The sequence below is a fragment of the Nilaparvata lugens genome, chromosome 10, assembly GCF_014356525.2.
Source record: "Nilaparvata lugens isolate BPH chromosome 10, ASM1435652v1, whole genome shotgun sequence".
Lineage (NCBI taxonomy): Eukaryota > Metazoa > Arthropoda > Insecta > Hemiptera > Delphacidae > Nilaparvata > Nilaparvata lugens.
In genome coordinates this window covers 15,634,691-15,660,665 of record NC_052513.1, presented here as the reverse complement: position 1 = coordinate 15,660,665, position 25,975 = coordinate 15,634,691, and the positions used below count along the sequence as shown (strand labels likewise).

The 25,975-nt window shown below is 34.0% G+C and overlaps 1 protein-coding gene across 1 annotated transcript in view; it reads right to left on the bottom strand.

Annotated features, from left to right (window-relative positions):
- Positions 1 to 24,315, bottom strand: part of LOC111044297 (nitric oxide synthase, salivary gland) — a 43,958-nt gene extending 19,643 nt beyond the window's left edge. The window contains exons 1-6 of the mRNA XM_022329393.2: positions 24,222 to 24,315; positions 22,855 to 22,996; positions 21,207 to 21,346; positions 13,504 to 13,678; positions 9,819 to 9,920; positions 6,552 to 6,746 (exon numbers count right to left, since the gene is read on the bottom strand). Of these exons, the coding sequence (XP_022185085.2) occupies positions 6,552 to 6,746; positions 9,819 to 9,920; positions 13,504 to 13,678; positions 21,207 to 21,346; positions 22,855 to 22,996; positions 24,222 to 24,277 (810 nt within the window). The 5' untranslated portion in view covers positions 24,278 to 24,315. The remainder of the gene's footprint in view (positions 1 to 6,551; positions 6,747 to 9,818; positions 9,921 to 13,503; positions 13,679 to 21,206; positions 21,347 to 22,854; positions 22,997 to 24,221) is intronic.
- Positions 24,316 to 25,975: the final 1,660 nt, after the last annotated feature.

The window sequence follows — 25,975 nt, the reverse complement described above, 5'->3', positions numbered from 1 at the left end:
AAACTTTTCTGTAGAGTTTGTTTACATTGTTTTCCATAGCAGATTGTGTCTATTTCAGCGGGAGTTTACCATTTCAATGAATAAAATTCACATCATTCTGAAATAGACACAATCTGAAAGTTTTCTATCCGATGATGACGTCACGATTTGGAGATATGGCAGTAGATGTTGGCTTCAGAGGCTAGACTTCCCAGCGCGTCTATTCTATAACTGGTCTAAGGTTTCACCATACAAGTGATACACTTGACAGAAATTTGATGCTGGGACCTAGATAAAATAGTTCAACCTTTCTAGAGCGGAGGGGTATTGTATTGGTGGTATTCTGTAGCATCACGCATTAGTATTGGTGGATGTTGCTCTGTTCTCAACTGATTGATTGCAGGCAAGCGAAACCTGATGACAGAGCTTGTTGTACTTGTGTATCACCTCCACGTTTCCTCGTTCAAATTCCTTTCCACTTCCTACTGCTCTTATTCCCAGTTCCTAGCTTTAGGGGCGATTGCTGAGATCGGGATTATCTCTTGCGCTCGGCTAAAAACCGGTTTTTGCGCCGCAGATCGAAAATCGGTTTTCTGAGATTGGGATTAACCACGCTCGAGCGCAAAAGTTAGCCGACCGGCAATTATCGCAGGGAAAAACCGGCGGTCTAAAAATCGGTTTGCTGAGATCCAGTCTAGGCTAAAAATTAATCTCGGTGGATTGCTGAGTTCAAGCGTAGATCAACTCGAGTTTAAAAGATAATCTCGGTGGATTGCTGAGATCGGGATCAGGCTAAAATGAGATAATCTCAGGAGCAAAAATGATGATTTTAGACTCCAACTTAGACCTGCTAGGAGGCAGGTTTAAGTTCGGGATTAAGCTATTAACTCGCTATTCTTTTGATTTTATTGAAAACAAATGTCAAATTGGGGTTCACCTTTGAATTCTGAATAATTTCATTACCCATAAAGTCATATTTAAAATGTTTTTTCACTAATGTTTAAATATTATAACATAAGAAAGTGAAAATGAAAACACCTTCAAACAACAAGGAAATTCTTTACCTCTCACAAAAAAGGGGATCCGGGGGCCTCCCCCGGAAAATTTGAGAAAAATGCCCTCAATTTGGTGTGATTTCAAGCAATTTCCACTTGAAAAACTACATCCTAATAATGAAGTTTCTTTATGTTTAGTGGGCTGATCATTATTTAATTTTTATAGAAAATATCATAGGCCTAAGTTATTTCAGTTCATATAACAAATAGAATGGAAATATAATTTCATTAGTCATTCAATTGTTTCAAAAAATAGTTTCAAATCTATAGTCTACAAACCTATGATTTTCATGATTTTTACTAAAGTGAAAAAAAATTTTACTGTGGGGGGGATATATCCATGTTCCCAGATATTACTGGAGATTTGTATATCCTCCTGTCCCCGGTGGAAACTACTCTTTTATCATAACATAACAAGGACATTTTGTGGGTACCATACTAAAAAAAGGTGCTGGAGCATTGTTCAAGGGAACTACGTTTCAATCACATGAACTGGTTTAAATACATGATCTTTTCATATTCATGCATGAAACTGAATGAACAATTATCAATACATGTTAAATTGAACTTTCAATTGCTAAAGATGGTAAAAACAAAACTGACTTACTTCAAAAAGATTTTTCTGAAGTATTCGCTATATGCAGTTCCATAGAGTAAAGATACTTTTTGAAAGATACCTATTTATTTGTCTCTGGCAGTACTGGCATTCACTGAGTAGCCCATAATTATATTATCATTCTGATATTCTCTCAACACTCATATTATATATTTTTTGGTTTAAACAATGTCTGAAAATATATTAAATTGGAAGCCAATTCTTTTAACTCAATTTCTATCAGTGGTCGATTACCTTCTACCAATCTAGGCTACACGATAGTATCGATGCTATCTATAATTGGCTTGAACATAATATGGACCTGCAACTATATCAGTAATGAAGGAGAACTGTATTAAATACGTTGTAATTGTAAAAATGTGTGAGATGATATCTATGTGGGGTTGATTGTTGCTAATTGGAGGCAGCTGCGTTTGCTTGCATCATCACGGGATGCAGAAATAGTCTGCATTGCATAATTGAACTATTAAGTTGAGTCCAGATGGTGATGAGCGACCCTTCGTTTGCGTGATCCTTTCTGTGGAATTGATTTTGTGAGTGGATGAAGTGAATAATGGATTACCTTGAATATTTGGATTATTACGAACCAATACCTCAAGTCGGCGAGTACGGTATCAGAATTTAAAACTGAAGAGAAGTGCTGATTGCTCTCAGATTTTTCGCTGATGGTAGTCCACATAGAGACTGGTGATTTATGTGAGTAGGCTACTGCAGCATCATGTCGCATTATACATAGTGTTGCAGCAATAGCTATTATTTGTTTAATAATTGAAAAATATTACATTAAATTCCTAGCTGGACAATACGCTAGAAAAAAACTACATTTTGGAAATAAATGAAAATGAATTCCAAATGAACACCAAAAAGGTGAGGAGTTAGTTGTTCATGTGTTCACTGTAACAACATTCGAAAGAGTTAAGAAGATTATCTAATCACAGATAATCATTATAACGACGGTCAAGAGAGGATCAAGACTGAAATAGAGAGAGAATGGGAGTAAGTGGGGGAAAGAGAGAGAGAGAATGAGATTGATTGATTGTTTTTCTTCTTCAATATGCATAAAGGCATATTCTTCTTCAATAAAGGCATATTATGCCTGAGAGAGAGAGAGAGAGAGAGTGAGTGGGAGTGAGGGGATGAAGGAAAAACAAGAACGAAACGAATGATGGGAGAGTGAGTGAGTGTGAGTGAGAGAGTGCAAAAGCAACACGCAAAGACAGCGTGTGAGAGCCAAAGTAGCATTCGAGATGGCTGTTGCCAACATTGCGACAATAATTCCCTGTGGATTCCTTCAGTTGCTCCTCGGTCTGGCTAAACTTGAGCGTCGGTCTGGCTAAACTTGAGCGTCGGTCTGGCTAAACTTGAGCATCGGTCTGGTAAACTTGAGCGTCGGTCTGGCTAAACTTGAGCGTCGGTCTGGCTAAACTTGAGCATCAGTCTGGCTAAACTTGAGCGTCGGTCTGGCTAAACTTGAGCGTCGGTCTGGCTAAACTTGAGTGTCGGTCTGGCTAAACTTGAGCGTCGGTCTGGCTAAACTTGAGCGCCGGTCTGGCTAAACTTGAGCGTCGGTCTGGCTAAACTTGAGCGTCGGTTTGGCTAAACTTGAGCGTCGGTCTGGCTAAACTTGAGCGTCGGTCTGGCTAAACTTGAGCGTCGGTCTGGCTAAACTTGAGCGTCGGTCTGGCTAAACTTGAGCGTCGGTCTGGCTAAACCCGCAGATCAAAGTTGCTCTCGACCAAGAGATAACTGACAGCTAAACTCGATCTCAGCAAACCGATTTTTTAGCCGAGACCAACATTGCGCCGGGGTCAGCCAGACCCGATTTCAGCAATCGCCCCTTAGTGTTCACAAAATAAAAACGTCTCCTGTTTTTACTTTCCTTGCCCTATTACCATAGGTAAGGAAAGTATTGCTTTCCAAAGAAATTTAAGGTACCCTAATTTCATATTTTCTATACGTTTCATTACTTTCCTTGCCCTATTACCATAGGTAAGGAAAGTATTGCTTTCCAAAAAAATTTAAGGTACCCTAATTTCATATTTTCTATACGTTTCATTACTTTCCTTGCCCTATTACCATAGGTAAGGTAAGTATTGCTTTCCAAAGAAATTTAAGGTACCCTAATTCATATTTTCTATACGTTTCATTACTTTCCTTGCCCTATTACCATAGGTAAGGAAAGTATTGCTTTCCAAAAAAAATTAAGATACCCTAATTTCATGTTTTCTATATGTTGCAAGGTCCCCTGAGTCCAAAAACATGATTTTTGGGTCTGTGTGTGTGTGTGTGTGTGTGTGTGTGTGTGTGTGGTGTGTGTGTGTGTGTGTGTGTGTGTGTGTGTCTGTGAACACAATAACTCCATTCCTAATTAACCGATTGATTTGAAATTTTAAACTTATGGTCCTTATACCATGAGGATCCGACAATAAGAAGTTCAATTCAAAATGGCGGATAATGGCTAAAAAACCATGTTTTTCACGGTTTTCTCGAAAACGGCTCTAACGATTTTCTTCAAATTTATATCCTAGATAGCTATTTATAAGCCCTATCAACTGACATGAGTCTCATTTCTGGGAAAATTGCAAGAGCTGCGTAATATTCCTGAGAAGAATGAATTTTGTTAAATTTCTATCACAATTTTCTCAAAAATGACTTGACTGATTTTTTAAAAATTCATACCCTGTATAGTTATGTATCAGCTTTATTAACTGGCATGAGTCTCCTTCCTGAGAAATTTACAGGGGGTCCATCCCATCCTTGAGAAATTTACTTTGTAACCTCCTTCTCGTGCGTGAGGTAGGTAGGTAGAGCAGTTTAATCAAAAGAACACATGTCGATATTTTATTTGTAGAACAGCTGTTTTGACAACTTTTAAAAAATCCTCAAATTTCATAATTTGAACAAAGGAAAATGTACTCTGAACACAATCACAATAGTATAATCGTAGTTTTAATTATTTTGCCGCCAATCGGCATAATGTTTTTCCCTAAATTATCCTCGTTAATGAGGCTTATAGATCAATGAGCAAGGAAAGTTGTATGTCGATATTTTATTTGTAGAACAGCTGTTATGACAAATTAAAAAAAATCCTCAAATTTCATAATTTAAACAAAGGAAAATGTACTCTGAACACAATCACAATAGTATAATCGTAGTTTCAATTATTTAGCCGCCAATCGGCATAATGTATTCCCTTAATTATCCTCGTTAATGAGGCTTATAGATCAATGAGCAAGGAAAGTTGTGTGAGTGTACCACACCAGATTTTTATAGCTGGATTCACGTTACAAAGTCAGCACCTGATTAACATTGGTGTGCTACAATTTTATACAAAGCGGACAGCTCTCTCCTTTTCTACATTTGAACTATTGCTAAATTGTTACGCTGATAATTGTAGCTCTTGAATGAGATAGGTACTGTACATTGATAAGACGATGTGGCGAATGATAATGAAATTTGAGATACATCGATATGACAGTGTGGCGATACACACCCAGATACGTTTAGCTAGAAATACGTCTTCGGAAGCAGCAGACGTCCTATCTCCCAATGTTAAAAGCTACGCTATTATGGTGAGATTTGTAGCTTGCTTATAACTTTAGGAGATAAAATGGCTACGTCTTTCCATAGAGAAACAATAGCATAAGTAGATATCTCATGGCATAGTGCGTTTATGTCACAACTTTTACTGTTATCTCAATCCGATAGCCCACGTAGCTTTCCCGTGAAGCTTTATGACGCTGGTAGTCTCTCATATTGTGCCGTTCATACACTCTTACCCGGTCAAAACAGTAAAAATCAACAATAATCGACAGTAATCGGCTTGGGATAACAGTAAAAGTTGCGACATAAACGCCCTATACCAGTGGTCGCCAAACAGTCGATCGCGAGCTACCGGTAGCTCGTGGGGTAGTTTTTGGTAGCTCACAGAGATGCTCATGCAAAAGAGTGTCGTCCAGTTTGAATATAAACACTTTCCCAGTCTGAAGAAAATCAATGACGAGAAAAATCCTCCATAGCACCGCAGCAATAACAAAGAATACACTACGTTACAATCCTTTCAGACTTGAGACAACAGTTTGATCAATGATTTCAAGTTTTAAAAGCATATCAAATATGGTACAATTCATCAACTCTCTTTTATAGATTTATGCAGAAGATTTTGCAGCTTGTGTTGTAAAACATTTTGGTGGAGATCAGGCTTTAGTTGAAATGAAATTTGTCGATTTTCAAAATGATCTGTCTCTCATATCACTTTCTCCAACTGGAAATATTAGCACCAAAGAAAAATATTCAAATATTATTCAAGTTGCATTGAGGTTGAAAGCCATGTTCAGCTCTACTTATTTGTGTGAACCATCTTTTTCAATTACGAAATTCATAAAAAATCTATATAGGAACAGACTGACTGATGAACATTTGGACAACTGCATCAGAATGGCGGCTACAACGTACACTCCAAACATCAAGAAAATACTTGAAGACCAAAAAGAGCTCTCATTGAAATGTACATTTCAACTTTTGTTATACGTTTTGCTATGATATAAGTAGATTTCAACTTTTCAACACTAGAAATGTATCTTTATGGGCAATAAAGGTGTGAAAATTTAATTTTGTGTACCGTATTTTCTTCAGTCTAATATTCCTTGGTAGCTCACTTGAAGATTTATAAATGATATTCTAGCTCACAGGCTCATAAGTTTGGCGACCATTGCCCTATACCATGGGATATTTACTTACACTATTGTTTCTCTATGGTCTTTCGAAGGCGTATTTCTACGTTTAGCTGGGTGTGTAATAAAATGATTATACAGCGTGGCAACTGGTATGATAGCTCTTAAATCGAATAAGATAATAAGAGAGTGTGGCGACTGATATGAGACAAGTTCAGCTACGAGTACCTGATACTCATACCCGGGATGGATCGTATAGAGCGCCATCTCCTGGTGGAAGACGGGGGTGATGGAGCCGGACATGGGAGGGACAATCCACACCCAGTCGGCCGGGCAACCCCTTCGCAGTTTCTGTTCGTTCTCGTAGTGCTTCATGAACGACTCGGATGCTGTGTGGTGGTCCACTATTGTCGCGTTGTGCATCTGTACCAACAGAAAACACAAATTATAATGATTGTTTGTTTTATTCTAATTTGTATTTTTTCGCCACACTGCACGGAATTCACAGAAAGCAGCTGTTTTCCAGTCCCTACATAGATCTGAAAGGCATTGTTTGCAGACGACTCTCGTCTGACGTCAGAACAGGTTTCTTTCCGGCCTAGGCCGGAAAGAGTACCCTTTCCAGCCGCTAACATGGAACTAAGAAAGGTGATCAAAAAAGGTGATCAAAAACAGCTGATCGAAAAACTTTTCATTACTTGTGTTCATTATTCAATAATTAAAACATTTATAATAATATCACCTTATTGTCATTTGAAAGAATAAAAAAGTATAAACTCAACCTCCCACATAATTGAACATCATCTTTTAGGTTATTTAGACAAATTAGAATGAAAAATAAAAATACTTGGACAATTTCCTGATATTCAGATTACCTCAAGATTTGCTAGAGCTATCACCTTCCACTTCTGCTTTCGGAAGTGCTTAGTAAAACAACTATTCTCATATTGTTTATTTTTGTGTGTGGCGAAAAATAGCGTTCGCACCACGGGAAAAAATGTTTTTCGCCACACTTGGATGTAATGAGCTGGTTTACGTGCGTCATATGGAGGCCGAAAGTGATTGTTTTCCGACCAGGCCGGTAAAACTTTACGGCCCTAGGGCTGTAAAATGACCTTGAATAACAGCTGATCGTGTCCGATCTCACAAAAATCATAAAGATAATCTCATAACGACTGTAATAATCTATATAATTATGTATCGTGAATCGCGGTATCATGTCTATAATATATTTTATGAATTACTGTTTCATAATTTAATATTTATTATTGTGTTTTTGATATCAAACAATAGAATACGATGATATCTCCATAGCCTCAACAATATAATGTTGGCTGCATTGTCCATTGTCAGAAAGGCAAGTATCGCAAGTCTTTAAAAGTGAAGAATCGAATTTGAAATCAAAGTACAATAATTGTATCAATATTAAAAGTGAGGTAGAGTAATAATTGTTTCTTTTTTATTATCGAATTCCACTTCTTAATGCAATACAATCAACAATAATAATAGGAAAATACAGCAGAGATCTAAAGTTTAAGGTAAGCCTACTGGTGAAACTCAGCCTTGACTGAAAAATTCCTAGTAATTTTTCCTTAATTCATTATTAAAACTTTTAGATAATTTTTCTTCAATATCAAACCATATAGAGAAAACATTAGGCCCACTCAAGATTGAATCTTCGAATGTTTTCTCTATGATTTAACTATTTTCAGAGCAATATTTTGTTGTGAAAATGCCGGCAAACCGACTTCAAGTTTGCCGCTATAGGCTACACTATATTATAGTAGCCTACATACGTTACCTGACTTACAGGCCTCTTCAATTAAAAATATGCAATGGCCGAGGGTGTAAAGGCGTGAGACATCAGAACTCTAAGTTCAGTGATTTACAAACATGATCTAGGTTCGAACCTCGGTCAGAGACATTTTTTTTTGTCGATGAATTTCGACTTTTATTAGCTATTTTTTATATTAGTTACCGTAATTTAAATTTCAATCAATTTTTTAGATATATTTTGAGACAAAACTGTGAAATATGCAATTATATTAATTTTTCAAACACATTATTTCAAAATAGTAATGAAAATTCTATTCATCCATCTATCCATGAGATATTGCACCAGGCGCAAAGCGCGAGCTATAAAAATTCAAACAATTATTCGAAATATTAATAGTATAAAAATATTGTCACTATTGTAAATTATTAATTAGTAATATTGAAATTAATTGACAGTGAAAGTTGTCATAACCAAGATTCAAACTATCAAAATAGGCTGTTTGAATTTTATTTATTTTTTAATTTCTTATATATTGGGAAGTTTTTTTTGGTGTGGCAAAAAATAGCGTTCGCACCATGGGCAAAAATGTATTTCCGGCTCTCAATCTTTTCTAGTCCTCGGCCTACGGCCTCGGACTTAAAAACCGATTTCGAGCCGGAAATATCTCATTTTCGGCCCTAGGTGCGAAATATACTATTGTCCGCCTACGTCAAGTAGTTGTCGGCCTACGGCCTTGGACTTGAAAACCGATTTCGAGCCGGAAAAGTCTCATTTTCTGCCCTAGGTGCGATATATACTATTAGATTGATGATTTGGTTTAGAAATTAAAATGTACATAGCCTATGTATAATATTTGGACAATTTTAAACTAAAAATTGAAGAAGTTTTGGGCAATAGCATGTTTTTTTCTTTTCCGATCATGGTATTGTTTGTGCTAACTTAATAAATAAATAACTCAACACACTAATAATAATTCAACACAATTATAATATTAATAATTCAACACAAACAATTCTTAATTGAACTCAAAGATGATGATAATGGGGGAATAAATTGAAAAGTCATGATTGATTAGTAGATTCAAAGGTTTCTGATTGTTGAATATTGTCGTGTTGTGCATCTATACCAATAGAAAGACAAGTAAATTATTTTATAGTAGTTGTAAAGAACACAATGAACACATAAAAAGTTATGATTGATTAGTAGACTCAAAGACTGTCTGATGGTAAACTATTGTGGCGGTGTGCATCTACACTAATGAATAATTAAACGAGCGTTAGCGAGCTCTTACTTTTGACTTACTGAGGGCCAAAGTCGTTGTCCGTCTGTTTGTATGCTCAATAATAACTCAAGAAAGAATTGATCAATCAGCTTCAAATTTTGAACACGTATTTTTCGAACTTTTTCAAAGGTCAAGTTTGTTGTACAAAAAAATTGACTCGTCCTTCGTCCTTTTTCAGGATATAAAAATAACATTGAAAGTGCATGGGAAAAAATTTGTTGTGATTTAGTCAGCTGAAGAATTCATTGCATGCTATTACTACAGTTTTTCCATTCATTCATAACATCAGCTGAGACAATTTGGGAGCTATCACTAAGACATGCTCTGACACATGATTTCATTCGGTTAATATAGAACATAATTCACAACTTTTACATCAACAAACTGATAGGGGTTGAGATATCAATGTACGGTTTTCGTACATAGACTTATTTACCTGGAAACTATGTAGCACGGCCACATTGACTTCCACTAGAGCTCGGTCCTTCCACAGAGTGACTGGTGTTCTCGTATCGAGACCCATTTTCTGGGCAACTGGCTGGAAAGAAAAAATTATCAAGTTAATCAAAATTATGAAAATGAATAAATTCATAAGGTTAAAAAATATTATCAACTGTTATAATTCACAATAAAGATTCCTCAATCTCATTAGCTTTGTGACTACAGTAAGGTCCACGTTATAATGACAGTGTTTTATTAACTTTGATGCTACCTATCCTTGTCTATCATTCGACAAAGCGGATAGCGCTATCTCTTTCTCTTTTTGCTCTGTTGCCAGATCGTCTTAAATTCAATGTAGAATTATTAATTAATTAACAAAATATTCCATCTTAATTAAAAAAAAATCATTATGAAATTATTGAAAAATATAATTTCTTGCTTAATAAAATATAATTGATCATTTCAAACGAGAATGAATAGTTAATATTAAATCAATAAACCTGTATCAGCTACCGTCTATAGAAGGCATTGACAAGACAGAGGATCGGCAACGTGTCTCTTCTTTCCTCACTGCCATTATAACGTGGACCTCACTACAAAAGTGGAACAACTAAATTTTAGAAGGACTCAAATTCAACTTTAAATTACTTGAATTAATAACTATATTATAATTTTATAGTCGAGCACTGATGAATTTTTAAAAGATTGCATAGAAAGCTACAAGCTACAAAGGTTTTCTCTCTCTCTTTTTTCTGGAATGTAAAATGTAAAGTGGACATCATTCTAGAATGAATGTAAAATGTAAAGGTGGTCATCCTTTTAGAATGAAGTCTGTAATCAACGCTTTCTATTTCCATATGCAGGAAATCAGCGTAATCCGCAAAGAGAAAGACACGTGTTCAGGTTTTTTGTTACTGCTTGATAATAAGCTAGCTACTTACTGAGAGTACCGTATTTAAATAAGAATACAAATTCACCCTTTGCATTAGACAAAATCTTGCCTTGAGATTTTGTAAATTTGGTCTTCCATGGAGAAATTTTCAAGGAAAGAGGAGAAAGTAGGTCAGTAATGCATGCATGTTTTGCTCTCGTTCTATACATGTGATCCTCTTTTTCTTTTCACATTTCATCGTGCACTGTAATTAGACTACATGTAGCATCGATTTTCACCTCAACGCGGACTGTTGATGGATTTGAAGCAAAATCACTTCTTGCAGAGGTAGAATAAAAGGGAGTGTCTCATTGTCTATGTATTCAAGAGACTTGCAATGAGAGACTTGCAATGCGAGAATGAGAGACTTGGTATGTCTGCTATCGAAGAGATAATTAGGTCTATATCCCTCCTCTCTGCCTGTTGTAATAATGGTTAAGTTTACAACAATCCAATATCTTATTGGCTCTGCCAATATTGCCGTCCAATAATGAGTATGTGATCAGCTATAAAGTGTTATCGTCCACGTATGGATATGAGCAAGCTAATGTGAGAGATAGAAGAAGGGGATGTGGAAGAATGAAAAAAGGAAAGAGAAGAAGAAGAAGAGGGAGAAGGAGGAGAAGAAGAAGAATTGCAATTAAAATCAGTACCTAATTTTAATAAAACCCAAACTTAGATTTTAAACTAAAGAGAGGAGAATGAAAAGAGGAGAAATAATGAAAAAAATAAAAAAAGAAGAAGAAGGAGGTGGAAAGAGAAAGGATGAGAAAAAGAAGAAGAAGACATGGCAGTAGACGCTACAGATGACAGCAGTTTATGAGTCAAGTGATTGTGATTGGCTGGCCGGCATTGTAACCGCCTTTTTCTACGTCAAAACTCTTCCTATTGGTCGACGCAATCCCAGTTCACTAGTTGTTCCAAATCGCTACAGATGGCAGCATGTCATGGGTTAGGTTATTTTACTTCTACAATTTATAATGTCTTCCTGCAGTATTGTATCTTCTTAATTACATTTCCGAGAACAAAGAAGAAGAAGTGAAATGAGAAGAAGAAAAATGAGAAGAAGAAGAAGAAGAAAAATGAGAAGAAGAAGAAGAAGAAATCAATTTATAATTCAAATTCCTTCTCTTTACAACAAAATTTCACTGTTAGAAGAAGAAGAACAAGAAAAATATGAAGAAGAATAAGAAGAAGAAAAGAAAAAAGAAGAAGAAAAATGAGAGAAGAAGAAGAAAAATGAGAAGAAGAAGAAGAAATCAATTTATAATTCAAATAGAATAATCATTTTAAATTATAGAAATCCATTTTTTTGTCAATAATCCTGATTGAACTCAGTAGGCTACCAAATTCTAATATTCTGATGAATATCAAGCTAAGATTTCAAACTTCCAAAATGACACTCAATTCTGATAAAACTAAGTAATTGGTTCCATATTCAAATTAATCTTAAGTATTAAACTTTGAACGTGTAACTCAGCAGCATACCTCCACCATATTGTAGCGATGTTTAAAAAAATCCATTTTATTCTGGAAAAAGACTTTATAATAGGATGTCTACCGTCATTCGAAATATTGAATCAGTCATACCATTCAAACAAGCAGTAAAGAAAATGGTAATATAGAAAAGCCTATACGTATAGAGCCTATATACACAATCACAGAGTTTCACACCTCATTTAACTAATTATAGTTTTAGATCAGTAAATAGATGCTTTGTTCCTCGAACAGATCTAACTATATGCAGAAGACAATTCAACTATACAACAAAAAAGCTTATTAAATTTTGTGCCAGAACATTTCATTGCAAGAAAACCTAAAAAAGCACTTAATTAAAAATTGAAAGCTGGATAAAGACAGAAGATATCATACCTAAAATATTTTAATTTGATGTACATATACTGTCTTCCTCAGTTCCTCTGAATTTATTATTAGTAGGGCTATACTCCCAGATTAATTTTCTCTCTCTGAGTTTAAGTTTTATTTTTTGTGTCATGTGTACTGTATTGTATTGTTTTTCTAATTCTCTTACAAAAGGAATTGCATATATGCTACAAATGAATTACATTATGTTACTAAATGATTACATATGTACAGTGAATGTAGATTAATAATTACATGAATCATCTCTTTTTCTTTTGAGTTTTTAAATTATTATGAATTCATTCTAGTTTTTCTGCTCTCTTAGTATTTCACTCTTAGTACTTCTTCTTCTCGGATTGAATTTTATTTTTTTTCTAGTTTTTCATACATCCATATGTTTCTTTTTTCTTTATTATATTTTTTCTATTTTCGACTGAATCTCAAGCCACTAAATTATAGCCGACTGATTACTCGTTGCCATCGCTCAAACTACTTAGTTTTGCTGGTAACGCCAATGATAATATTATAATCGGTTTTTAAATGGAAAATATTTTAATTTTAAGTTTTTGTAATGTATTGTATATGAAAATTTTTATATTTTTCACATTTGTACAGTTTGTTTAATGATTTTGGCAATAGATATTTCTTTCTTTCTTCTTCCTTTCTTTCTTTAGAGTTTACAATCACTCAGTGGCAGAGCAGGCTACAATGATCACACTACCTGACAATTTCTTTTATTTTTTGATCGTATAGAATTAGTATTATAGTATTATTGGTATTAGTACTGACAAATTATTTATCAAATGAGATTATTCCTAAAAGATTGAAGTAATGTAATGATTATTAAATAATTATATAAATAAATAAGCTTTGAGCAATCACTCACCTCTAGCATGTTGTATCGATGCGTGTCACAAAGATTGCGACAGCCTATTTCAGTGCTCATGTACCAGCCATTGAAGGGCGCCGCCGTGAACTGCAACCCGCCGCAGTCGAACATCATCCCGGACACGGCGGGCAGCACGTACCACTTCAGGCCCAGACCGCCGAACCATTCGTATCTGGCACCAAACAAAAACACTAGTTAAAATCAAGGCCTACCAACTACGTCTATTAGAATCTTGTTGCAAAAATAGCAATCAATACAATTCTTATAATAATGGAATGCTATCTGGAATGATATAACAATCAAAGCTTGTGATTGTAAATTTTAGGTTTTAAGTTTATTTTTGATTCAATATTATTGACCGAGCGAAGTGAGGTCTAAGATTCAAGTCGACGGTTTGGCATTTCTCTTAATGTTTAAATGTTTGAATGTTTAAATGTTTATATGTTTCTATGTTGCGCATTTACGGCGAAACGCGGTAATAGATTTTCATGAAATTTGACAGGTATGCTCCTTTTTAAATTGCGCGTCGACGAATATACAAGGTTTTTGGAAATTTTGCATTTCAAGGATAATATAAAAGGAAAAATGAGCCTCCTTCATACGCCAATATTACCGTAAAAATCGGACTATAGAATTATTCATCATAAATCAGCTGTCTAGCAGGGGTGCCCAGCCCCCCCAAGGCCAATGGCGCATGCCCCCCCCCCAATTCAAGTGTAATGCCCCCCCCAATCCATGGTAATGACCCCCCCCAAAGTACCCCAACTCCCAACTCTTTAGTTTTTAACATTAGTCAGTGTATGACAATAAAATTCACATCTTAAGGTGCTTACAGATATACGCGCCGCGAACATGAGCAATTCACTTTTAATCAGCTGATGCCAAGCTTTTTATATCTGTATTTTACCGTTTCTGTAAAAATACAGATATAATCAGCTGATTAAAAGTGAATTGCTCATGTTCGCAGTGCGTATATCTGTACGCACCTCTACATTCTAATCTTCCAAGGACATTATTTACCTTTGGTCTTGTGAGTAATTCTTTCTGTTTTCATAATATTGTAAAAATATATACCATCGTTTCTTATCTCTTTAAAATAGAAATAAAGTATCTTTTTGATATTATTTTTGAGACTAGCAGTGCACCCGTTCTTGTTCGGGAGGACTAGAAAGAACTTCATTACATCAGGAAAAACTACATGACACATATTTTAATAGGATATCAAAAGATAAGTAAGGGAGGCTTTGCTTTTTAAATGTTAAGGTTACTTATAAAAATTTGAATAATAATATAATTGATAATTCTTTATTGCAAAAGAATATTTCATAGCAATCTTGGTAAAAATTCATACAAATTTGGAACGATTTTATTCATACAATATATAATGTCGGCAAGTTTAGGTATTCTAAATCATATACTATTAAACGAGCAATTTCTGTTTAGATGTTTTGATGTTTAAACTTTTAGATGTTGTCACGTTATTCTTTATATTAAAATAACGATTAGCCTCCTGCTTGGCATCAGTCGGTAAAGCATGAGATTTAATATAATTAGGTCGTGGTTTTTCTAATAGTATTCAGTCTTAAAAAATCTTGATAGGCCTAGATATGGGCTTCTCCAATAACTCTTGTAATTCAATAAATAATAAATATATATATATAAATGATACTTATACTATAGTGTTGAGGAATAAAAAATAAATTGCACACCATGAAAGTTTCATACATATATTACACAAATAATGCAAAGATCAATCGAGGCAAAAAATATATATAGAGCGATAAAAAATATAATATAAAAAATAGAACAATAATTTTATATCAGCAAAATATCACAGGCTAAACTTTATATTCTAGATTTATGGCACGAATCATTACCATGTGCCTTTATCTTAAAATCATATGCATTCTTTTGCATGTAGCTGCGACATGCACTTGCTAATACTTGTCGACTTGGATAATTCAATCAAAAATATGTGCTCTAAGATCAGCTTGATAAATTAGCCACTAATAATCCAAATATATATATATATTAAAATCTCTAGTATTTAGTGGATTTATTTGTATCGAATATATATTTTCATCTCAGGGTGCAAGATTCGGCACCTGACGGAATAGGTAGAGCCATTCATCTAGTGAATTAGAACTATGATAAATTATCGCAAATTGTATTGCAAAAAATTAAATATTATATGCATATGTTTTAATAGCCTAGATTTCGTACTTCTTTGATTAAATAGAAATTTCTAAAAATATTGATCTATATATTTTTCTTTCAATTAAATACCTTTAATACTAATTTTTACTTGCGCAAGTATTACTCTTATTAATTTCTTAATTTATAATAAAAACCCTTTCGGCGAGCTAGCTTTGATCATCAGATTAATTCGAAGCACTAGGGCGCCCATCACTAATTCAAATTTAATCACTCACGTGTCGAAAATCTTCTTGTAGCCGCCGATGTCGATCCAACTCCATGCGGTCCGGGATATGGTAGCCGGAATCGTCTCCTCCAAGGGGTTATAAATTTATTTGAAATTGAAAATGACTTCTGCTTCACAATAGCATCACGAAGTCTTTTAAGAAATTTAATAATTTACTTTAACTTTAACTTTTACAAAATTATTAATAAGGTACTTCGCTCTAAAATATTTGGGGTCCTCTTATGGTGGCATCTGGCTGGCGAGTGCTGGTTCTTCCTTTTCAAGTTTTACAGATCCTCTTTCCGACTTTCAAATTAGCATAAAATTTAAATATCTTAATCCTCCGCCATTAAGTTCAAATAGATCTTACAAAAAATACCAATATTGCTTAGATTATATGATTAATAATTTCTTTGCATTCGAGCCATATCGATAACATAGATTACACAAATTTTTAACACAAATCTAGTACATTTATATAAATATATATAAAATATTTTTGAATTGGCCTACAGTTGCCGCCTATTAACTGCCGTTTTACTATTGGTGCATGCAAATTTTATTCGGTATTCATGCGCCTGGTAACTCTTATTTCCTGAATACATTAAATTATTTTTATTTGGTTTTTTATTTATGCTCTTTGCATGCTAGTTAATATTCTATACATTAATATTAATTCCATGCTACCTAATAATTAGCCACGTGGACAGGTGTTTTTTCACATTGCACACCATCCGATTGCAATAAAGCTCTGCCAAGGGGTTTTGGTCAGATTCTACGTTCTTCGGTTTGATCGATCTCTAGGTCACCGATCCGTGAATACATCTACATAACCTCAATCTTCAAATATTTTATATAATAATCTATTTATGAGCAATAAACTTCCTTCAAATCCTTTTTAGGTTCTTGTACCATTTAGCCAGAACAAGCTGATGCTATCTAATCTTGGTTATTATCTGCTTGGCGATATTAGCCAATTACTTTATTTTTAGACCTATTACTATTTCTGTTAGGGCTTTTTATCTACCCAGATTTAATATGTTACAATGTTTATATGTTTGTATTTCACCGGATCTCGAAAACGGCTCTAACGATTCTCACGAAATTCAGAACATAGTAGGTTTATAATATGAAAATTCGATTATACTAGGTCTCATCCCTGGGGAAACTCGCTGAAGGACATTAAAAGAATTTATTCATCCTTGGAAAAACAGCTGATAATTTCGGCGTCTGTTGATGATGGAAGTGAGTGAGCGAGTGCATGTGTGTAGGACTGAGACAAAATTATGACTCAGCTGTTGAACTTTTGTAGATAATTCAATCAGGTACTTAGTGACAGTTGTACAAAAGCCGGTTAAATTTTAATCCTGATTAATTCCAGTAGAACCAATCGGATAAGCTATCTTTTTGAGATTGTCTTCTGTGATTTGGTTCACGTGACATGAATCAGGATTGAAATTTAACATGCTTTTGTGAGAGAAATTTTTGCATTCCTCTGCGAATTAATCTCAATCCACTGTGATTAGATAGAACCTTTCTGTATGAACTATGAATATTTATCATAATTTCTTCTTTCGTAATAATTTTTATATACTTTTGTAGGTACTCTAGAGCGGAGCTCGGTGCCCCGATATTTATCATGAATTGGAATAGGTTGTCACTGATGTTGTGTTGTTGGTAGTATTTACTTTTTAACATTACAGGAGTAAGTAACACAAGTCGAACAAAATGTATCTTTAAATGGTTTGGTTTTTGGAATAAAGATATCATCTGAACAAGTACATTTTGTAAATTCTATCTATTAATACCAAATATCGGGGCACCGAGCTTTGCTCGTTATTTATTCATTGATAATCATTTCTTTAAAATGATTGGGGAAGTACTAACAGACACAGCCCAAAATTGTTACTTACCCGAATTTTCATTTATTCACTACGAAAAATATATTTCGTCTGTGATTTATTCACAGACGAAATCATCATCTGTTTTTCCAAGGATGAATTATCCTCTTCATGTCTTTCAGAGAGTTTTCTCAGGGATGAGACCTAGTGCAATCGAATTTTGATATCATAAACCTACTATATTCCGAATTTCGTGAAAATCGTTAGAGCCGTTTCCGAGATCCGTTGAACATAAATAACCAGATAGCCAGATAACCAGATATAGAAATAGAAAAATATAAACAGATATACATAAATTGCTCGCTATTATAATAGGATAACAACTTATAGTCCAGTGAAATGGTCGTTTTTCAGGAACAGCCCCGAAATAATTTTTTTCGATGGTTCTATAAATATTTTGGGGCGCTGAATTCTAATCTGAAATTTGCTGACACACCAGAAGGCGACTTCACCCCAAAATTTTCGATTTTTTCAAGTTCTCCATTTAATCTCGAGAACCTTGAATTTTTCGAGAAAAAGCATTCTCTATATAATATTAAAGATAATAAATTTCCAATGAATTGAGTGGTCGCGCAGGACTACTTTTTGGATTTTATATCTGAAGTGTTCCACAAGATACGCAACTTTGAATGTTCGAGAAATTTGTGATATTTTCCCCATTCTCACAGTCTCGCATATGCAACGTTGCGTATCTTGTGGAACACTTCAGATGCAAAATCCAAAAAGTGGTCGAGGTTGTGATGAATTTTCTCCTCTTTTCACTCCCATGAAATATTCTTCTGTTTTCAATACCGTTAAAAAGTTACAGCCAATTGAATGATGATCTTTATTTTCGCATTTTTTTTGCGATTTTACTGTTAATTAAGAGTCTCTAAAATGAGTACAATGCATGATAGAAACTTGCGATTGGTCTTAAATGAGAGAAAATTTCATGCTCTATAAGCTGAGTTACCCTAAATTGATCTTGCATTACAGTTTATATCGAAAAACTGTCGAGACTGTGAAAATGAGAAAAATATCGCATATTTCTTGCAACAGCAAGGAAACTCAAACACAGGACCATTAAACATTAAAATGAAGCAAAGGAAATCAGAATAATAGTGGATGATGAAGTTATAATTTATTTTTGTCAAAGATTCACCTCCAAACTCATAGGCTTAAAATTACTGAAATTCCTGCATACAAAATATTATCAATTGTGCTTATGCTTTATATTGAGTTACACTTAGCAAAATATAACATTGTAAAGGTGGAAAAATTAACTACATTAGGATATCTCTATTTAATACTTGATTTTTTAATCATAATTCAAAATGTTGACATAAAATATACAAAAAATCATGCCCCCCCCCCAAAAATGTTGATGGCGCAAATTGCGCCATGCCCCCCCCCTTGTGGGCACCCCTGCTGTCTAGTGTACTATAATACTACTCGTTCAAAAACATCGAACATCTTGAAATTGTATCTTTCCATCAACGTTGTAAACTGTTGCAGCCAGACCTGATAACAGCGCTCACACTCACATTCCGGGACGACACGTCACGGTACGATATAGGACAGAAAGCTCTATGTTTATTTAGGAATTTTTCTAGACATTTTTAATTGATAAATTATTTATTTATTTTTGAGAAAACATAACAACAGGTCAATGTAACTCACTGAGCGCGAGGTCTACTGTTCACAGAACTACTAGTTGAAATGAAATTAGCTTCCAGATTTTCGGCTTTCTAACAACATTACTTAGTTCATAATTGTTATCAGTTGTAAATTATCACAAGATGAAGTGATTAAATATTATTTAAACTTCATAAACTTTTCAATTAGGCTAGGCTCAAGTATTCTCGGACCAAAAATGTGAAGTGCGAGATCTACACATACCATTTTGGACCTCATCACCATTAAACAGTCGAATTCAAGCTGCAGAAATGAGGTTTCTAAGGAGTGTATTTGGCTGCACTAGAGTTGATAGAATCAGAAATACTGATATAAGACAGGTTTTATTGGTTGCTCCTCTGCATGAAAGAATTATTCAAAATAGACGCAACTGGTGCAGTCATTTGGATAGAATGCCACCTGGAAGAATTCCCGTTGTAGTCCAAAACTATAGACCTACAGGAAAAAGAGATGTAGGGAGGCCAAGAAAGAGATGGGTACCGGAACAGGTTAATTAATAAAGCTAATCCCTGAAGTGAAGGTGATGATGATGATTACCATTAAAATTTGAAGGAGGTATATTAGTACAAGCTAAGCTCTGTTTCCCCTATCAGATCATGATATCTATCATTGTATATCATTTTAATAATTGTATTGATAAATGATTGATTGATTGATATGAAAATATATCGATTTCCCCATCAGGTCTTCACAGATTCACACGTCTTAACTAGTAGTTCAGTGAACAGTAGACCTCGCGCTCAGTAAGTTACATTGACCTGTTGTTATGTTTTCTCAAAAAATAATAAATAATTTATCAATTTTAAATGTCTAGAAAAAAATTGCATTGATTGCATTAGGTCTCAGTCTTGGGAAAACTCGCTGAACGACATTAAAATAATTTTTATCCTTGGCTGAAACAGCTGAGACTTTCGTCGTCTGTGGATGGTAAAAAGTGAGTGAGTGATTCTGTGGAAAATCAAAATATCGCATCCCCGAAATTCATAAGCTGACGTATAGCCAGCTGTAAAATATAAACACGATCATTTTAGAGAATTGTGTTCTGTTTATCAATAAATAAAAATAACGAGCGAAGCTCGGTGCCCTGATATTGAATTCCTAGTTATTGAAATAATATAATTTAGTTCACCAGAGAATAGTAGAAGTTTAATATCATTGAACTCATATAGACAAGGATGGTTTGACATGCTTTCCCTCTTCACCAACTTGAAAAATGAGGCAACAAGAAACATACAAAAGGGGAGAATAAAATAATAGTTTTAGGTGAGTTGACATGAAGAAATAGGATAAAATATTACAAGAGTTATAATAGAAAATGAATAAAGCTGTGTTTACACCAAAGTTATAAACAAAATGTTAATAACTTAATCCTTATAGATTCTATTACATTGAACATAACTTATCATACACATGATGATCATATATGTTTGTCAAGTTCCGTTCAATCTAATAGAATCTATAAGGATTAATTTATTAACATTTTGTTTATAACTTTGGTGTAAACGCGGCTTAAGTTCGATGAAAAATATCAGAATAGAATGATAAATAGGATAGGTCAGTGAATATGAAATAAACATGGCTTTTGTCAAACAGTTGACTTAAAATCAGTTAGGCCTTCAGTAGACATAATCATATATCAGACACAAGACATAATGAACATGCAACTTTAAAAGCATTGAATTTGATTTGTTCAGTTCACTCACGTCGGATGGATGATGTCGACTTGCATGACAAGTTCAAGAGGCACATCAAAGTAGTCGGGGTCATGGCCATTTGCCGACAGCACAAGTGGCAGTATATCGAAGTTGCCGAATTTCGGTTTCCAGCCGAGTTTCACGCATACCTGTAACCATTCATAAATCAGTAAATTCACAAACCATGAGTGGATAATGAATTAGTAATACTAGAATATACTGAATTATAAAAAGATACTACTGGAGTATACTCGATTTTGTAAAGACATCTCTACTGTTCACTCGTTCACCAATAATCTTATTACCAGAGCTAGAGAGAAAATTTTTTATTGACTCAGGACATAGATATTTTCCATAATTTACTTATTTCAATTTTCCTTAAGGTTTCAATGTAATTGGGGTATCAGAGTATTTGAATCGGACTATTCATATACTGAACAGTACAGTTAGTGGATAGATCTTGTCAGACCTTGAGTTTGTGGCCGACTTCACACTTAAAATTCACACTAAAGTGAGATCCACGTTATAATGGCAGTGTAAGATTGACAATACTGTTGCTGTCCTTTTCTATCATACAACAAAACAGATAGAGCTATATCTCTCTAGCTTTGCAATGTTGTCTGTTTGCCAGAATATTTTATTTTTACTTTTGACAGTGACTGTACAAAAGTGAGCAAACAATTCTCAGCCGCCATTTTTTTCTTCATTCTATCAAAATACTTTAGTACATAAGTCGTGTAATTGATTTAAAATGTATTTCTGAAACAATGAAATAATTTTTGGACATTACCGTATGAGAAACACAGATTATAATACCTGAAATGACATTTTAAAAGTTAATAACTAACCATCCTAGACTTCATCCATGCTTCAGTTAGCCTACACATTATAGGTTAGACCTACTCGTACCGGTATAAATAATATTGAAAGGTTATTTCAGAATTATTTCCATTGAAATTACTTATTTCAAATAAGATTTATATTTTCCTATTATTTTAAAAGAAATTGGAATAGAATACCTACCGAATAACTTCATTCCTTTTGTTTTGAAGTTCAGATTGGTGTATCACAGATTTTCAAATTAGCCGCCATTTCAGGTTTGTAAATCTGATCTCAGTTATAAAAGCATAGTTTGGAATCAAATTATGAAAAAAAACTATTTCATTGATGAATTTAATTAATTTGAAATAAAATTGATTATTTTATCAAAGGAATTAAAATTAATATTAGATTAAATTTAATGGGATTAATTGAATAACAGCTGTGTACACTCAGTGGCAAAATTGAGTCAATTTGGCAACGTTGTTCTCGTATCTTTCTTCTCTGCCATTATAACGTGGACTTCACAATAGAAACAGAGATGTTGTGGGATTTCTTAATATATTACTATAGATTGGCTTGAATAATCAATTTGGAACTGACAACATCCCTTTCATTCCGATTTGATTAAACACTGGTTTGCATTTTCAATGTTTGCTACCTTAGGACTTCTCTAGATATAGACAATAGATATAGAATATCCTCTAGAATATAAAATTCTCTTTTAAAAAAGTTGAAGTAAAATAAATGGAAGTTCAACTTACTATAATATATATCCTCTAGAATATAGAATTCTCTTTTGAAAAGTTGGAGAAAAATAAATGGAAGTTCAACTTACTTCAGTGAACTCAACATTGATGGGGTCACCAGTAATAGTACCATCCGGATTTTTGTATCCAGCGTAGGAAATCAGCTGATTGTTCCAGACTCTGAAGTCATGCTTCCCATCTGTCCTTTGTGGGAATATCGTTATTGCTGATCTGAAACAGAACATTCGGTTAAAAATTGTTCATATTTCAGAAGATTTAATATATTATAATCTTCTGCTACTTATAATGTATGCTACTCGTAACAGTCTCATAAATAAATAGTACAGAGTAACTGTAGTATAATATTATGGTACATAGATTAACTGTAGCAGATACATTTCTTCTCATATTATTTCAAATATCGGGGCACCGAGCTTCGCTCGTTATTTTTATTTATTGATAAACAGAACACAATTCTCTAAAATGATCGTGTTTATATTTTACAGCTGGCTATACGTCATCTTATGAATTTCGGGGATGCGATATTTTGATTTTTCACATACTCACTTTTTTACTATCCACAGCTGTTTCAGCCAAGGATAAATTATCCTTTAAATGTCGTTCAGCGAGTTTTCTCAGGGAGCTAGTGCAATCGAATCTTTATATCATAGACCTACTATGTTCCAAATTTCGTGAAAATCGTTGGAGCCGTTTTCGAGATCCGTTAAACATAAATAACCAGATATAAAAATAGTCAGATATAGAAATAACCAGATATATAAATACAGAGATTGCTCGTTCAATATAATAGGATAATTGCGTAGTGAAATGGGTTATCAGATCTTTCTCATTTCAAACATTCTATTGCCATGTTTTCCTAGAGTTGCTGATAATATTTTATCTTCTGAGAAGTAAGCCATGATTGCTCTGGGAATTTTTCCAGCCTCCATCCTTTCATTGAACAATACATCTATCTTTATTTCTTCATTGTCCTAATCGAACTAAGTACCAGTTGTACAACAGCCGGTTAAATTTTAACCGTGATTAATTCCATGAGAACCAATCAGAGAAGCCGTCTTTTCAAAAAACACCTTCTCTGATTGGTTCTCGTGGGATTTAATCACGGTTGAAATTTAACCGGCTGTTGTGCAACCGGGTACCCTCAACAGCATATTCACTTCAAATTATAGACTAAAGCGTTGAAGTTTGAAGTTTATTGGTATAAAAGTGAAAGATGAAGTCTTTTATTCGTTTCTGGGATGAATAAAATGTTGATTCATGAAAATATCAGCCCAAAAAGGCGTTTTTGAAAAGACGGCTTCTCTGATTGGTTCTCGTGGAATTAATCACGGTTGAAATTTAACCGGCTGTTGTGGAACCGGGCCTAAATCTGATCAATATCTATATATTAATTCTCATTGAGATTGAAGAAAACTTAAAAAAAATGATCACTTACCTAATATTTCCTCTATTTGTGCTGTATTTGATGTGATTACAAATGGCTTCAAACATTCCTGTTGTCGTTGTTACTGATCTGCAGTCGAAAACCTGAAATTCATGACAAAATTCAATTATTTATATTATCAAAATAAAATGAAATATTTATTGTTATTTATATTTTAGAAGAAATCATATAATAGTGTATGGCAGATACATTCCATTATCGCATCCTATAAATGATCAGGTAGATGTAGGTTACCAGATATTTGGAATAATTATTCAAGATCAAACTTCAGGGAACAATATAATTATTTTAAAAATTCTAAAATCGTATTGCTCATCACACTACTATAGTGAGGTCCACGTTATAATGGCAGTGTTTGATTAGCAATGGTATTGCTATCCTTGTCTATCATTCAACAAAGCGGAAAGCGCTATCTCTTTCTCGCTTTGCTCTGCTTCCAGATCGTCGTTTAACAATGTAGAATTAATAATCAATTGACAAAATATTTATTTTTAGTTATGTAAATTCATTATGAAAATATAAAAAATATAATTTATTGCTTAATTAACCCTTCTACTACCAAGCGGGGTAATTGGACTACCCGAACCCACATTTTGTCTATTTTTTGTAGATAATGTTAATATATTTCATTGAAACTTAGAGTACTCGTTAAAAACATATCACTTTAGTTATTTTATCTCATAAAATCATTTCATTCCTCTTATTTTTGAAATTATTAGCAGTTTTATCCTGGGGTAACTCTATCACCCCACTTGGTATTCCATGTCATACAATTTTTTGGTATATTTGATCCATCATCAGAATACATAAGATATAAATTTAATGTTCAATTTCTATTTTTTTGCCAAACCTGATTCATAATGATCATTTAAAATCTAAATGAAGAAAATTTGCTTCTCTATAACCATAATTTAATTATTTGACAACATTTCTCCTACAACAATATGATAGATAATGCTCAATTTTATTGTCCTGTCAGTTTTTGATTGAAAACATATTTTTCAATAAAAGAATTTCATTTTAAATTATATTAAAAGCTTTTGAAATTTATCTGATTGATGAATTAATGAGAAAAATATAAAATAATTATATAAAACAGAAATCTTGTTGGGGTAACCCAGTTACCCCACTTGGTATTTCGTGTATGTGAAAAACGTTGGTAGTGAAAGGGTTAAATATAATTGTATATTTAAACGAGAATGAACAGTTAAAATTACATAAATAAACATTTATCTGCTACCATCTATAGAAGGCATTGACAAGACAGAGGTTCTGCAACAGTTTTCTACTATCTTTCTCCACTGCCATTATAACGTGGACCTCACTATATACCCACATCCTTTAACATCTCTCTACCAAAAATGTGTTTTCTATTTATAAACGAGTTTTAGTTTCGACTTGAGAAGAGGCCAGATAATGGGGCGAGAGAGCAAGCGGACAAATAAATAAAGAAGGAAGTCCCCAGAGAGAAAGGCCGGGGAATGAGAAGTGTAACGCGAATAAAACACGACCCGCCGACGAAATTGGTGAGTGAAAAGGAATGGAGAAGAAGGAGGGAAGGGAGTAGGACAAATGGACAATGCAGGAAATGGAAGGCGAAAGAAATGACCGGAATCGTGTCCAAGAGCTGGGAAAGCTCGGAAAAGCTCTGGGAAAGCTTTGTATCGAATTTCAAGGCTTCATCTTGACGCCTACCTACAAGTCTCCTGGGAAGAGGTCCAGTGTCCAACAAGAGCGAAGGATTT